The 17,077-nt window shown below is 37.3% G+C and overlaps 1 protein-coding gene across 5 annotated transcripts in view; it reads right to left on the reverse strand.

Annotated features, from left to right (window-relative positions):
• Positions 1-3,408: 3,408 nt before the first annotated feature.
• LOC133452695 (fibroblast growth factor 12) overlaps positions 3,409-17,077 on the reverse strand; it is a 39,382-nt gene continuing 25,713 nt past the window's right edge. For 4 of the 5 annotated variants that reach the window (XM_061732248.1, XM_061732247.1, XM_061732246.1 and 1 more), the window contains 2 exons: positions 6,946-7,144; positions 3,409-6,106 (listed from right to left, as the gene is read on the reverse strand). In XM_061732248.1, the coding sequence (XP_061588232.1) occupies positions 5,991-6,106; positions 6,946-7,144 (315 nt within the window). In that variant the 3' untranslated portion in view covers positions 3,409-5,990. The other variant, XM_061732245.1, reaches the window with a different exon arrangement.

Genomic DNA, 17,077 nt, shown 5'->3' on the forward strand with positions numbered 1-17,077 from the left:
TCTGGCCCAAATTTGGTGCATATGTTTTCAGTCCAACTCTGAAAACACCAGCAGTGTAATATTTAGGAAAAACTTGTAGCGCCACCTGTTGGCAACAAGAAACATGCTTTGTATTACACGTTGCATTGTCTGAGACCTCAGATTTTCTGTATGTATTCAGAGTTGCCCCCTACCCGAGGAGATCCAAATGCTCATATTTGATCATGCTCATAGCGCCACTTTGTTGTGAAAGGAAGCATTTACCGTAATTATTACATGTGCCCCTACTACCCAAAATGATCAGACATGTAACTCATGTAAAGCCTCACAGAACAAGGGTGAGTGTACATTTAATGGGAAAAGCTAACAAAGTGGGTCAATATTGAAGGTAACTATACACTGTTGATTAAATATATTTTAAATTACTGAGGTTTTTTTATATTATTAATATGTCATCATGGGAGTGTGGAGACCTTAAGTGTGAACACATCAGAATATAAAAAAATATGACGAAAGTTAAGAAATATAAAGTCGGAATTTGATGTACTTGCAGCTGTTCGCAACTCTTAGGAAAGACCAAATGGTGTTGATGATGTTACTAATTACATCAGTTGATCTGCGAAATGGTCAATTACCCCATAACTAGGCTACATGGTAGACGGCAGTTTCAGGGACACTGACAAAATGTTTAAAATTATTAAAAAAATTAAATAAAGTTGATCAAAGTTACTAGTTTTATTGAAGAACATGTGAAGAAAAATGATGAAATATAAAAAGTATTTTAATGTTGTGTCTTTTAACCACTTTTTTCATGTCTGTCTCAGAAAATTAGAATATTGTGTCCTTTATTTTCTGTAATGCAATTAAAAAAAACAAAAATGTCATACATTCTGGATTCATTACAAATCAACTGAAATATTGAAAGCCTTTTATTATTTTAATATAGCTGATTATGGCTTACAGTTTACGATTAAGATTCCCAGATTATTCAAATTTTTTGAGATAGGATATTTGAGTTTTCTTAAACTGTAAGCCATGCTCAGCAATATTAAAATAATAAAAGGTTTGCAATATTTCAGTTGATTTTAAATGAATCCAGAATGTATGACATTTTTGCATTACAGAAAATAAAGGACTTTATCACAATATTCTAATTTTCTGAGACAGTCATTATTATATTGTTATATATTATAGTATGGTGATATCATTTTGTTATATGTTATATTATAAAAATTATGATGTTATATTAGGATATTACTATATTATTATGCTATATTTATATTATATCGTGCTACACTACTCTATATGATAATTATTTATTTGCTTACTTATTTATTCTCAAAACACGCACACACACACACGCGCACACACACACACACACACACACACACACACACACACACACACACACACACACACACACACACACACACCTAGATACATATCATTGTAACTGATGTCGTCTTTTGTCGCTGTTTGCACTGTATGTTAATACATTTTTTTTTAAAGGATGGGAACACCAAATCTACTTTATAGTGATATTGATCAAGAAAAATTGACTTTTTAAACAGGAACTATTATTAGAAAATATAAAAATTCCAAACACTAAGAGGTAATCGCCAAACACCTTGACATCTCTGTTTCAGCAGTTTTTAATGTTTTCAAGAATGATAACAGTCATAAAACTTCTTAGATGCATTCAAGTACTGGTGTTAAGAGAAAGAAAAATCAATATCAGAATTCCACAAAGGCTAGTGGAAACTGTGAAGGAAAAAGAAAAAGAATATATCAAATATCTGCTTTGCCAGAGACTGATCTAGGGCAGTTCTGAGTAGCGATTTTCAGCTTAGCCACCTAATCCTTGTGCTCCATAATTGGAACAATAGCACATAATTTTTGTAAGAAATGTTATAGATAAATCTCTCTAGAATAATGTTCCATGGATAGGTGAAACCAAAGCAAAGTTCTTTGGGACTGCGGCACTCTATCAGAAGATTAACAAGGCACATTAGTGACATATGGAACATGTTAATGAAGGTCTCTTCCAGATAAAAGCAGCTCTCCTCTCGCTTGCCACCCACTTCCCTGTGTGCTCCAGAAATGCCACTGAAAATAGGGGAAGATTCAATGTCATTTTTGTAGCTGTCTTTGGCAGGGATGCTTTCTATGATTTAGGATTGTAAGATTATAAATACAGTTGAAAGGAATTTGACTTGATTGGATGTTTAGGGCTCCATTAAAATAAAGGTATGTTGAACTTAAAATGACTTCTGAGTTTAATCACCCACTGTCCTGAAGCCACATTGGAAGTGAAGGTAAAGGACAACAAACTGAAGCATGCGTCATCCGACAACACAAAGGGTTGTTGAAAAGGACAGGACCAATAATTTGAAACTGTATAAATCTTCCAAAAGGAACTCCCTCGGCCTCAGAAGAGCTTGAGTGCCAGCAGGCAGATGTGTGCCAGAAGCTTGTAGAGGCTCTGAGACACATTCGGTGTCTGTCATTGTTTCCAACAGTTCCCTAACCAATTATTGGCAACATCTGCCAATAACAGTCTGCAGTAAATTGTGTCTTTGCAATTTCTTTATTATGCAAGTTGTCATCTCTTTTGTTTTGTGACCTTGGGTATTTTTAGATATCATATACATGTGCACATACATGTGCATTTAATTCTGAAGATCTAAATGATATACTTCACGAGGGATTTCAGGTAATTTTCAACTGGATTGCAAATTAAAGTCTCGACTGACATGACAATAACTGCATTAGAAGACTTTCAGTACTTGGCACATGAGTGTGCAAATTTTAGTATAATTTGATTTAAAAAAATAACATTTGGCAATTTTAAAATTGTGAACGTATCAGCATGCACTTTGTCTTCGTTGTTCTTGTTTTATTCACATTGCATCTTTCTCTTTTCAAGTAGACATTGTCTCCCAGGTTGCAGGGCCTCTGCATTGTTTACTGTGACTGAAGAAAACACCAAAATAGAAGAGGGCAAAAACTTCCCCTCACAGCCTGCTGTTCTGTGCTGCATGAGATGCAGCATGCCAGAGAGAATAAAAGCCACGTCCTTAAAGTCAGAGGAGCCTTCATCTCCCTCCTCCCCTTCCTCCTCCTCATTCTCCTTGCAGAAGGCACTGGAGGTCTGTTTCCATGACAACAGGAGAATGAAGGGGGAAAGAGCACCATCCCAAAATGACATATTGGATTTCAGGGCATGTGAGAAAATAAATCACGGCTGGTGAATGACTGATGGAGCGGATTGGATTTACTTAATCTGAAAAACACTTTTAACCCCACAATGAACAATTTACTTTGTATCCTCAATGTTTTCTTTTTCTTATTGTTGAAATCTGCCTTGACCAAAAACAAACACTGAATCAATCACTACAAACTTGGAAATTTTTGATAAGATAGTCTTTATTCTTAAACAATCACTAACGTCATTCTGAATTTTATAATCAATGCATTTTTTTTAATGTCATCTCACAATTCATTATGCATATATGAGTGTGTTCCAATGCAGTGGAATCCTCTGCAAACACAAAAATATGAAATTATATTCAATATCTCATCCAACCAAAAGCCTTTGCTCACTCTATCATACATCAATAAACCCACGGAAAAGTGCTTTGCGTTGCTGTTTTCTCCCATCAGCTTTCACCTCCTTTATTCCTTCTCTTATTTTCAAATCCTTTCATTCATCAGTCAGATGACAACATTCATATTCAGTTTCATGCATTACTTTAAGTCCATATGTATCTCATTTGCACCAATATAAACCTCTGTAAAAAGATAATTATTTGCTGGTCTTGCCTGTTGACTTTCAGTGTCTCATCTATTATGTATGAATCACTTTAATGCAGTAGGTGGTGTGGAAGTTGAACTAATCTACCATTAGCTCTTGCAGGTAACTTGCATCAGCTGAGGACCTGGAATCCAGGTGGAAGACCCTCCCGGATCCAAGTTGATATATCATTATTTGTTCTGTACAACTGAATGTGTGCTATTAACTGTACATATCACCAACATAGCAAATGATTTCCAACCAGATATACAGTAGGAGAGATATATAAACTCTCACTAAAATACTGATCAAATTGTTGCATACAAAAGTTTTGGACCTAACACCCCCAAATTCAAAGAAAAATCAACTTTTACAGTCATGCGATGATCATGCTTTGTCTCACATATTTCCCTACCTTTTCAAGTTAGCAGTATTGCATCACACCTAGACCTCAAATATCGTTGTGCAACAAGTGCTTGACAATGAGAGGCAATCCTTCACTCCTGACCCCATTTACTGAACGACTTTAGGACTTCCTGAGTTAGAAAAACTAATTTGGGATTAGGAATGAGCTCAGCATCGTGCACAGTTTAAGAGGTGCACCAGTCAAGTCACCTTGTTTAAACAGCCCCGTCAGTATGTTGATCTATTAAAGAGAAGCTCCTCTCCACAGTGCAGCAAATGGCTCATATTATCGGTCACGAAGCCAGGGGGAAGGAGACTTTAAGTGTTACCGTTTTAGAAAGAAAACAGACCTCAAATCCTCCTTGAACTTGGCTAAATGCCTTTCTGATGGGAGGGTTGTGATAATCGTGTTGATAATGTCAGCATGTCAGGCCAGTAATTTAATTAAATAATTGTATTAAACAGTCGGGCACCCTGTCCACCAGTGCTGAAAACCATCTAATGATTGAACAAAAACAGTAACACAAATGGTGTAGCTTGAAAATTCACCAACACAACCCTTCAGTACCAAGCCTTCAAAAACAATTTCAGTTACTTTCTCAGCCTAAGAAAAAACTTCTGTCAAATTCAATCAGACCGTTTCCCCGTTTATCCATGTAGTTTTTTCTTCATGAGCATGAATACAATATATTTACATTTTAACAGTCGCTGTAACAACAGAAAAAAAAAACAGGATCCGTGTTTCTTGAGGTGCAAATCTACAGTGACTCTTTTGGCCATGGCTCATAGTGCTGATGCTGGTTATGATCTTCCCCTCAGCTCGAGAGCTACACTTTCTTTATTTGAACAAGTTTGCGCATCTCTTCATTTGTAATCTAATCATACTTGCAATGTTAAGATCATATTGAAACTACATTGAAACAGGTTTCCTTTTATTCTGGCATTGACCTACTTATACAACTTACTTCACCAGTCTTTTCCTCAAACACACCAAAACACTCCAGCAGTCCTATTTTTCAGTTTGCTATTAGTACTATTTAGAAACATACAAGATTGCCCTCTGTTATATTGCTTGTATTAGTTCTGTCCTGCTACTGTAGGACAACATGAGGGAGTTTGTTTCCTATAAGTCGCATTCTTCTGATGTACAGTACACACCTGAGTAAAATGACATCCCACCCTATGCCCTCGAAAACAATGAACGAAAAAGCATGAGCAACTAAAAATAAAATCAGTGTCAATGCAAAATAGAGCCAGAATTAACATGACAGGAACTGGGATGACACTCAACATATTAATAATGATGATATGATATAATATAATGACAATGGTATCATTATTATTGAAAAAAATAAAACAATAAAACATACATGAGTGCAGAAGCATTTAAGAAAAAATGATAACGTAAGAAAATTTAACATGTATTAAAGCTTTTTTCACAGCATAAATTGGAAATGACAAATATTTGTGTCTGTGTGAAGGGAGACCACCATTTCTTTGTATGTTTATCACAGCTTTTTCTTTTTCTTTTTTCCCTTTTTTGCATAAAATATTAGTCACATCTTCATATATATATATATGAATTCATCTAAAAGGTTTTCACAGGCAAGAGTTCTCGTTGTTGTCTCAGCTGAACAGTAGTAGCTCCTTGTTGCTGTTGCAACACCCTCTTTTTATTAAAAGGGTATGGTGGCGTGTATCTTTGAAGGAGGGTGTGGGACGGGGGGGTGCGAAGTATTCCCATGGCCCCTTCCCGTGGGTCAGGACGAGGCCACTCCTCCCCCCGCCCCGCTGAAAGCCCGTCTCCCCGGTGCTATGTGGAGTCCTGATTGACAGCTTTCCCTCCATTCATGGTGGGAGTCCCTGAGCTCTTCCTGGAGCGGTGCTTGTCTTCTATCTCATGCAGTGATGGCTCCCTGTACATACAAACTGTGGCATGGATGTAAAGAGCGGGAAAGAGATGCAAAGGAAAAAGAGGGTAGGACAAAGATAGGAGGTGCTCAGAGAGGGGACAATGGAGAGCAGATTGAAGAGATGGGTGTACAGACATAGACAAGGTCAGGTGTGAGGCTGGGACAATTATACCAGGCTGAGAGGGATAAGACAAGGAAGTCAGGGCTATGTAAGCACTTTTTTTTTTAAATCACATTGGTTTATACGTTTTTATGATGACAGTTCTCATCAGAAACACAAACAAGTTATACCGAACAAAAACATGTACCCGAATGACAAATTACTTTTTTTTAATTGAACCAAAAATATTTGTAGGGATGAACTGATGTTGTGGATATAATGCTTGATACAAATTTCAGTCTGCTGAAATACTAGAAATCATGGTCAGTTTTTAAAGAGGCATTTCTGAGGTGCAATGATATTTGAAAAAAAGATACAGCTTTCTTTCAAATCCTTAAAAATACAGACAACACTAATGCAAAATGAAACAAAAGATACGTACTTAGTATATACATATTCTTATGTATGAAGAAAAATCTGCCACAGCTCCCAGTCTACTTTGTACTTATGGTCAATGTATGTAAAAATGTCTATCTATCTATCTATCTATCGCTACACTTGTAGAATGTGTACATCTCATAAAGTTAGGTTGCGTTTATGCAGAAATATAGAAAACAAACCAGAAAAAACCTTCAAGCACCATTTTAACATTGTATTTTCATAATGCAAACAAGACATGCATTTCAAGGAAAATATTAAAAAGCTCTCTTTTATTTACTTTCAAAAACATTTTTTTTTAATAAATCTTTTCATACCTTCAATGGGTCTGGGCACAAAGTGTGACGAGGGCTTGGTCTTCTTGACCCTGTTGCCCTTCATGACTTGCCCCTCCTTGGTGAGGCCGAGGAACCACGCGCGGCCAGACTCTTGCTGCCGGTACACAGTGGACGAGTAGATGACATAGTAGTTCTCAAAAACCGACTCCTTGAACTTACACTCCGGCGTGAACATCTCCTGCAAAAGGATTGAGTAAGTGACACAAACGCAGAAATGAGGAAATGCACACAGAAGAGATACATGTGTAACAGTTCACCTCAGGAAAAACAAATATATACTGTATGTATTAAAGCCACATGTAAAAAATACAGGAAGTAGCAATACAAGAGACGGAAGGCTTTCAACAATAAACCTGTGTTTGTTTTACTCTGCCAGTATTTGCTCTCATCACCTGCATGTGGACATCGCCAAGGTCAGAAAACATACTTTATTTGTGTGCAGCACTCCAACACACACAAAATGGAGGTAATGAGAATGAACGTGTTATTAGAATAGCAGTGAATGCTGGAAGATTTTTATCTCGTAGCGTTATCAAAGCAGTAAGTCAAGGAGGAAGTACAGAGGGCACACAGGAGGAGAGGGCAGGCGAAACCGAAGTAACCTGATACTGGGCAAAGTGTCTGAGCATGGGGCCAGATTACGGCCGTAGCAGTGAAAGAGAAGATCACAAATCTAAGATGCAGCGATTTTGGTCATTTATAAGATTTTAATAAGGGAAATGGAGGCAGTGTAATTAAAAGGGCCGGCAAGTTTTTTCTGTCTTTACTCTACCTAAACAAAATCTATACTTATTGAGCCAACTGTGCTGATTAACGTGCTGACAAGGTAGATGCCAAGCTCATCACCCTGACTCCTTGTCCCAGCTCACCTTCTCATCTCCATGCTCCCTGAGCAAACCGGGCTAAGCTAAAATCAAACTTTAGATAGATTTAAGGGAGTTGATGTTGTGTATGTCCAGAACAGATGCAAGTGATGCACAACAGCTGGCTGGTAGGATGTCGGACTGGTTCAGTTTTGGCAGACTCTGTGTGTGTGTGTGTGTGTGTGTGTGTGTGTGTGTGTGTGTGTGTGTGTGTGTGTGTGTGTGTGTGTGTGTACTGGTGTTGTATTTCATTCATTAATACCTCCTCCAGGGCTCAGTGCCCTTTTAAGGTTGTCTATTTGACTGACAGCCCAATTCCACTTCCTGCTGGAGGTGACTGCCTGTGTGTAAATGTGTGTGCAAGTATTGCTCATGTTATGAGGACCTAAATGTGTTCACATTAGGGTTTGTAAATGTAATTCCCCACAAATCATTTAACTGACAAGTTATCTTAAGGAAAAAATGCTAAAAAAGATGTTGGCTTATCCAATAAATGGAATATTTATCTTTTTTTATTATTATTCATGGATGTCACTGTTATATTTAAAATAGAGAAAGAATACTGGGTGACAAAGATGTTAAAGGGTTGCTGTGATCTTTCCAGGGGGTTTCTTGAAATCTGTGGATAATCTAAATTAAATCTACCCTAACACTGACACATTTTGTTTTCAGAGGAAAAAGGAACTCTGAGTGGACAAAGTTCTTAATCCTATTTCAAAAGTAATCTTTTTTCATTCCAGCTTATCACTGGGTGTGTATGTGTCAGTGTAAACGGGAAACTGATGAAAGGGTTCTTAGTCAAAGAAAATACTTTGAAAGAAGAGCAGCAATGAATAAAACAGTAGGATCACAAGATCTGCATCTGTAGAAAGTATCATTTGACCAAAGGAGTTGTCACAGTAGTATAAAAACTAGATTTGCCACAGAAACATATTGATTCATTAGACCAAACCAGAAAGCAATGGAGGTTACCTAAAATGCTCTTTCTAGAGGTCTCCATTTCTGCATGTTCATACTGAAATTCAATCTAAAACTGGGTCAGCAGATTTTCCAAAATTACAAATATCTTACAATGCTGGAATATAGTGGATAGTAGATGTAAGAGTGGCAAAAGCTATCAGCTTTAAAGCAAAAATGTGGGAAAATGAATATGCATGTACAATTTCATTTGAAATGACTGAAATGAGAAGCACAAAAAGCCTTACAACAAATCAATAAGATGATTCATCATAACTTTAAACTATGTATACTGTACAGAAAGTTGATGCAATCTTATCAGATGCAGAAGATAAGATACATTTAACGCATAAAGTAGCTATGAAAGTGGCCATATGTCCTACATCACAGCCTGAGCAAAATATCAGATCTTTTGACTCTGAAATGACCGAACAGATTGACATCATAAAAAAGTATGTCAAAACAATGAAGTAGGAAAGGGTGACAGGACCTGCAGAGCCCAGACATCATTTTCTGTGGGTCTAAACTTCAGCATCAGTGTAAAGAGTTTCTGCTTTCATCGCACCTAACACTTTAGCAAATTGAGTCACATTGTGTGTCTGCTCATTTACGAGACACAGCAGTGCTTAGCAGGCTGTGTAAAGGACTTTGGGAAGGTGAGGTCACACAGTGAGCAGTGGGCGAATGTCTAGCTGGTCAGCAGGAGGGAGGACAAGCCGTGTGGATGACTGGTGTGTGTTTATCTGGGCCTGCTGATACACTGTCAAACAGCAGACATCTCGCTCGCAGTTGGGGCACTGGGGGTCACGTCGTGCCTGTCTGGCTGCGTGTGCGTTGGTCTGTGAACAGATGTGTTGGGAGTGGGCGGGAGTCGAACAGTGATACATCACAGACCAGCAGGATTTGTCCCTTACAGTTGTGTTCGGAGCTGAAATCAGCCCGAGCATAAACACGTTCACTCTCATTAGTACTATTGTAGCTTTGCTGACACACTGTAAAATCCCCCCAAACATTTCTACACAAGGACAAAGCTTTTGACTGTCTATGAAAAGGCTTGGAGCAGTTCAGAGAGAGCACTGTAACTGTGGCTTGGGAATGATAAGGGTGGAACATAAGTGACTTTGAAGTCTTTGACAAAGTATCTTGCTTGTGTGGATGACTGAATAGAAATATGTGGTGAAGAGACAGGGCCCTAGTCGCTTGTGATTAATGAGATCTCTTTTATGGACATGAACCACAGAACCACACAGACAAGGAAATGCACATAAAAACACAATGGTGGACATACACATGTGTACACATTTCACACAAGGTCACACATGAAATTGCACACCGATAAGTTTGCCCTATCACTCTCTCTTCCAAGGTTATATCATCAATCAATAAACTGCCTCAAAATTGGTAACTATTTTAAGAAGTGACACATTTTCAAGCCTGTTTGACTGCAAACTGCCAGTAATTACATTCCGTGGATAAAACAAAGACTTGCTCAGGAAATTCAACATTTGACACTAATCAAATGACAGCATGAAAATAGATTAAATTAACTAGTCCTGCCAGCTATATCCATTCACTTTGTGAAAATGCTCCCTCGTAAAATGGGTCTATTACAACGCCCATTCGTAGCCATTTCCACTGGTACAGAATGTACCAATCAATTGCAACAGAGCAAGGGAGGGCTTTATGTGATGAAGAGTCTAAGAGATACCATTCAAAACTATCAAGATGGCTGCAGAATTGCTAATAATCCCCCGGATCAACATGTTTTAACAGCAAAATTGACAGCAGTCATTCAACAGCTAGAGATGCACTATTCCAATATTCGGATCCAATATCGGGCCCCATATTGACCAAATATGTATAACATACACTGACTGTGTTTCTATGTATAATCACTTTCAGCTGCCAAATTTAATGTGATCTATTTAAGTATAATTCTTTTTTCTTTGGAATTTGAATGTGCACAAATATGTATTGCTGCTGGTGAAGAATTGTTTAATTTTTGAAACAAATAAATACCTATGTTTATATCTGTTTTTGTGTGTTTTTTTTTTTACATTTTGCCATATGGAGTTCTTTCATTTGGAAAAAATGTTGAAATCAAGCCTGATGTTTTTACTCTTAATCACATGGTGAAAGATCCACCTTTAATTCAATAATAATATGAAATCAGTACCGGGTATAGACCAATAAACAAACTTCGGATGTTGATATTGGTGTTGAGACCCAAAAAATAACGTCACACGTCACATCTCTATCAACGACACTCTTACTACACTGCATGCCATTTTGGATGTCTTTTGTTGATCTTTCTTTCTCTAACTAAGTCTTTTCTCAATTCTAGTCCTCATTCCCCCCTGTCAGCATATTTTAGATACTACCTTGCTAATAAGGATGTTTAATAAGAATCAGGTGTGTTGATGCAAGGCCACATCTAAAACACCCAGGGCAGGGGGTAATGAGCCCATGTGCCTATCCAAATGCACTGAGAGGCAGTTTCTTCTGTGTGTTGGTATTTCCACCCGAACATCAGTTGAATTCAGAGGAATCAGATACTTTTTTTTATTCAAGAGGAAAAACAATTGTGACTTCCATGTTGCTTACATTCCACACCTATCATTCCCATTCAGCTGGCACATACCTTCAATTAAAAAAAGATATAGCTAAGTTGTTTTTCTTTTTTATCATTTCACTTTCAGCATCTATAGCCCGTGTATAGAGCGTTTGCAGCACTTATTTTAAAAGAAAAAAGTTACAAAGGCTAAAATATATACATTTAAAGCTATTATTCTCTAATAATGATGCTCCTGAATTCCCATTTCTCTACCTGAGGAAATCACGGTGAAACACATTCTACAAATACAGATGTGGACAAATCTGTTAGTACCCTTCATTTAAAGGCAGAAAAATCCACAATGGTAATTGAAATAACTTGAAACTGACAAAAGTAATAATTAATTTCCTAAAAAAAAAGCTTCAAATTATTATTTTGTTGCACAACCTTTTGAGGAAATCATTGCAATCAAGCCATTTCTGTTACTCTGAATGAAACTTCTTCACCTGTAAATAAGCATTTTGGTCCAAGTCTCATGAGAAAACTGCGCCAGCTGTCTCGGGGTTGAAGGGTTTCCTTTCCAGACTGAATGTTTCACATATTTTTAATAGGATTTAGATCAGGGCTTTGAAAGCTACTTCAAAATAGTCCAATGTGTTTTTTCTTAGCAATTCCAAGTCTGTTTTCAGTCATGATCCCACTGGAGGGCTCATGGTATGCAACTGTGACCAAGCTTTCACTCCAGAATGTCTTGACAGGCTTGAGATTTCATTGTATCCATCACAGAGTCACAATGTACCAGACACAACAAAGCAGCCCAAAACATAAGCAAGCCTCCTCTATGTTTCAAAAGAAGCTAATATTTTATTTTATGTTATTTTGTGTCTGCAAGCAAAGAGGTGATGTGAATTGCTAAAAAGTTCCAGTTTTGTCTCATCTGTCCAAAGGACAGTCTTCCGGAAGACATTCTCCTCCAAAAAGCTTACAGCACATAGCTTTCAGAGTCTAGACTACAACTTTGTCAAATTCTAATTATTGAAAGTCAATTTGAGCCAGGAAGGGACAAACAACAACAGATTTCATGGGTGAAAAACTGACTTTACCTTAAAGATTTCACAGGAAAACTACTGTAAGGCTGGTCTAGTCATTGCCACATCGGATGTGATTCTGTCCTATATATATAATAGACTTGTTGTCAGTCATAACAAGACAACAAAAAAAAACCTGCTAATTTTACATTTTACACACACACACACACACACACACACACACACACACACACACACACACACACACACACACACACACACACACACACACACACACACACACACACATATATATATAGATAGACAGAAAGACATACATATATATATAGATAGACAGAAAGACATACATACATACATACATACATACATACATACATACATACATACATACATACATACATACATACATACATACATACATACATACATACATACATACATACATACATACATACATACATACATACATACATACATACATACATACATACATACATACATACATACATACATACATACATACATACATACATACATACGATGTAATAAATATTGAAGTGGGTTGCCAGAAGAAGCTGAATGCAAACGGAATCTAAATCAGCTTGTGTCTCAATAAAGAAGGAACCAACTCTTCAGCTCTGCATGAAGGAGCCTTTGTCAAAATGTGACCTCTGACCTTGGATATAGATGTGGAGGATTTGGAGAGGACCTCAATTTGAATACAGGCTTAAGGCACTTATTCATCTAAGAGATTTTTCCTCTTTGACAATCTCGGGCATGCCTTGGAAGTCCTGAAGAGCTTATTATTACTCTGGACAAGATTCAGACACGGTTCAAATTACATGGGAGCTAAGGGCAGCTTGTCTCCCCTTATAAGGACAAGGTGTATTTATTTGCTCATATATGTCAAATTTTCTGAACATCTTTTTCCCCAATTAACACAATCCCCCCATGTCTGTACTCTTTATCATGAGTTGACATCATATTTGAACGGACTAGTCTGATGAAAGTTGTTTATGGAAGAAAAGGAAGGTATAAAAATTGTATTCAATATTTTTAGGATTTGGATAACATAATATCAAGGTAGAAATAAACATAACGGTTTCACCAAAAAACAAAGAGTGATGGACCACCGACTGAAGTTAGACTTAAACCAAGTGATGACACATAACTTAACTGTAAAACGAGAGGAACCTGATTTAACATCAGAATTAAGGAATTAACTGAGGTGGGCTTTTATGAGAAGTGACTCAATAGTCCTCTTTAACAGTGGTACATTTTCATGATTCTAGTAATGAGTTAAGCCTGTTTCTGAACTAAGATGCAGCAGCGAAATTCTGTTTTGATAAGACTGAGTTAATATAGGAGCTGTTGTTTCAGTCCCATGGACAGCATTGTTTGTTTAATACGGGCTGCCTGAGTGAAGACTCTATTCTGTTTATTAGCCAGCTCGTATTGTTTGGGGTTGTAAACAGAACTTCCAGTTCATATTCAGTTTTCCATGTTGCTTTTGAAATGGTGTGTAAGAAGTTGAAAGGCGTTAGCCTACTGTGTCCCTCTGCAAAGCCTCTTTGAGGATTTGCTTTTTTTTCTTTAATCACTTTTGAACTTCTTGTGGTGTTGTTGTAGTGCTTATATGAATTGTAATTGATAATATTAGCTGCCTGCAGTTGTAAGTGTAAAATGTTTGTCAGTGTAAGACGTTTTTTAACCACGCTGTTGCAGATTTCTGTCCATGGATGCATGGACGTGAGTGCGTATAATGGCCCCCCCAAAAAACTGCTTTGTAAAACCTGGATTTAAGTTGATGATTGTCTATAAATTACTTAAAATAAAACAATCTCTCAATCACGTTATATTCCTGCCTTCCCCTCCATATTTTTTTATTTCTCACTCTAAAGGTTAATCACTGGAAGAAGGTTTTCTTCTTTCAAATAGTACAGTTTGGTCAGTGGATAAGTTAAATCTCAAACACCTTATGACAATCCAGTGGTCAAAAAAAATGATAATCCTCTTTTTTCTTCCCATTCTTAATTGCTTTTTTCCATTACCTTGATGACTCGTCAGCTCAGTCATCATTCAAACATGGTAAACAGATAAATTAATTTACTAACAGCGTATGGACAATAACATAGCTGCCAACTGACTGATTATCAGTGGAGCAAAGATTACTTATTGAACCATTTATCAAGCAATACTATCTAGCACTGAATGCCGTGTCAAATGCAATTTGAAGAATTATAAATTGACTTGTTTTCTGTCAATTTGAAGACTAAAACATTGAACATATGAATATCTTCAAGACAGAGAAATATCAAAGCACTAAAAAGTGCAGCTTCCTATCAAACATTCGTCATAGTATGTGACACCAATAACATCTAACTTTTAACACCACAGTCTCTGATTTCTCAGGACAGCTAATAACAGTTTTATTGAAATATATTTAATTATATTTCAGTAAATAAGAAAAGTATTTTGTCAGTAACTGAAAGTCATGATTCTTTACACTTGCCGAAACACAAGCATAGATAGATAGATAGATAGATAGATAGATAGATAGATAGATAGATAGATAGATAGATAGATAGATAGATAGATAGATAGATAGATAGATAGATAGATAGATAGATAGATAGATAGTCAGTCAGTGCAGCAGAGGCAGAGAACAGTGGTTACTGCTGTGCAGTAATGTAGGTCATATTTTGTGTTATAAATAATGGAGGGAAACTCTTCATTGTAGATGCTGAGCTCCCACGCACTTCATCACTAAACACTCCACATAAGCATTATCACCCAGCTCGCCCTCAGCTCCCAACCAGCGACAACTTCAACGGTGAGCTCTGTACTCTGAGCAAGAAAAGCCAACCATCAACCTGCGTATACTGTTTGTAACCACTTAACTGATCAACAGCAAAGTAAATCTACTTCTCAAAATTGACCATGCACCTGTCACGTCCATAAAAGAATGAGAGACCAGCTGCTCAAAGCTGCGACACCACTTCTCATATTCCTCTCAAACGCAGGGAACATAAAGCTTGTCACATTCCATCACTTACAAGTCAGTGCAAAGAAGCAGGGAAAGGGAAGAAGTAGGGAGGGACGGTTAGAGATATAAGAGGATATCCCACAATAATGATCTCCCAGGGGGATGAAGAACTACATATTTGCTCTCAAATGGAACAAACATGAAAAAAGCGAATAAAAAGAAACAAGCAGTGAGAAAGTTTATGGAGAGCCAAGAGAGTAAAGAGAACCTTATAGTGCAGAAAGCAGGACAAAATAGAAAAGTATGAGTTGAGGGGTAAGAACAGTAAAGATGTAAATAAATATCAATTAAACAATAAAGCTGTGAACAAAAAACAATAAAAGTGTGAAAGGATGAAAAATGACACTTGGGCAGCAGCTGTGCCATAAGAGCTCTTATAAAGAGCATTAAAATACTTTCCCAACTATCATCTTTAAGCACTTTCAAGAGATTTCCAAAACTACAACTACCGGTACAACAAATGAACCTAGTGTCAAATGAAAAGTATATAAAAAATAGAGGCCTCTGGTATTTTCATAAATTTGGTTAGCATTTTTAATTTAGTCTGTTATGAGCATTCTGTGCCTCCCCGTGGTTTACAAGTCTGTCAGTGGTCCAGCCTAGCATGCACATTCAGCTTCCCCACGCTAATTTCCCAAGCGCCACATTTGACACACCTCCTGCGTACGGCCAGAGTGCATTCACTTTGTGGCCTAAATTAAAATGAACTTTCAAGTGTTACTGCAGAAATATCTTCCCCCTCTTCAAAGGTCAGAAATGTTGGTCTTCCACCCATAAAAATTACAGTTAGAATGATACGCTAAAAGCTGCCGTTTGACACTGAGGTACTCTATCACTGGATATTAATAATAATCTTGCAGCCTGACACAAACGATGAGCGGGAGGGCTCATACAGCATCCCTAACTCAGAATCAATTTGACAAATGAAAAGACCTATGCCTGGGTGTAATTAAATTTTGATTAGACATGGATTGCTGGGTGGGGGTTTATTAAAGGCCTCATAGTAGGGATATGAATTGTACACATGTTAATGAACCATTCCTTATGAACACTGAATTAACATGATTTAGTAATTAATGAAATGTGCATTTTTATTTAAAGAAAACTTCTAAAGGATCATCATTCATCTGACCTGATTTAAGCTGCTTCCTCTCTGACTCATTCATCAATTAATGCAGGAGGCAACCAAACAGAGAATAGGTTCACTGTGTCCTCCAAGTATTTACGAGCAGAAAAGTCTGAATGACAGTTTGTGAGATCCAGCTATATGCCAGAACATTCATCATGGCAAACTTGTAGTCAAACAGCCATCACCAAGTCCTGCAGCAGAGCTTTGTGGGTAATGCAGCCCTCCTGTCCTCTCTCTTCAATAACACTTACCTTCAACTGGATTAAGAACCATAAAGGTCTATATAAAACGTGCCAGCTAGAATATATCTCTGCCTCTATAGCTTTGTTTATGCCCCCATCCATTTTCTCTCTCCCGCTTTCCTTTGCTCATTTCAACCAGACATGGCTAAAAAAACAAAAAAGATCTTCATTCTCAATGCAAGCGATACAAATTTTCCTCAGCTGACGCACAAATGTGCACACCTTAAACACACTGACAGATTTGCCTGTGACATCCTATTGTAAATAAAAT

The sequence above is a fragment of the Cololabis saira genome, chromosome 10, assembly GCF_033807715.1.
Source record: "Cololabis saira isolate AMF1-May2022 chromosome 10, fColSai1.1, whole genome shotgun sequence".
Classification (NCBI taxonomy): Eukaryota; Metazoa; Chordata; class Actinopteri; order Beloniformes; family Belonidae; genus Cololabis; species Cololabis saira.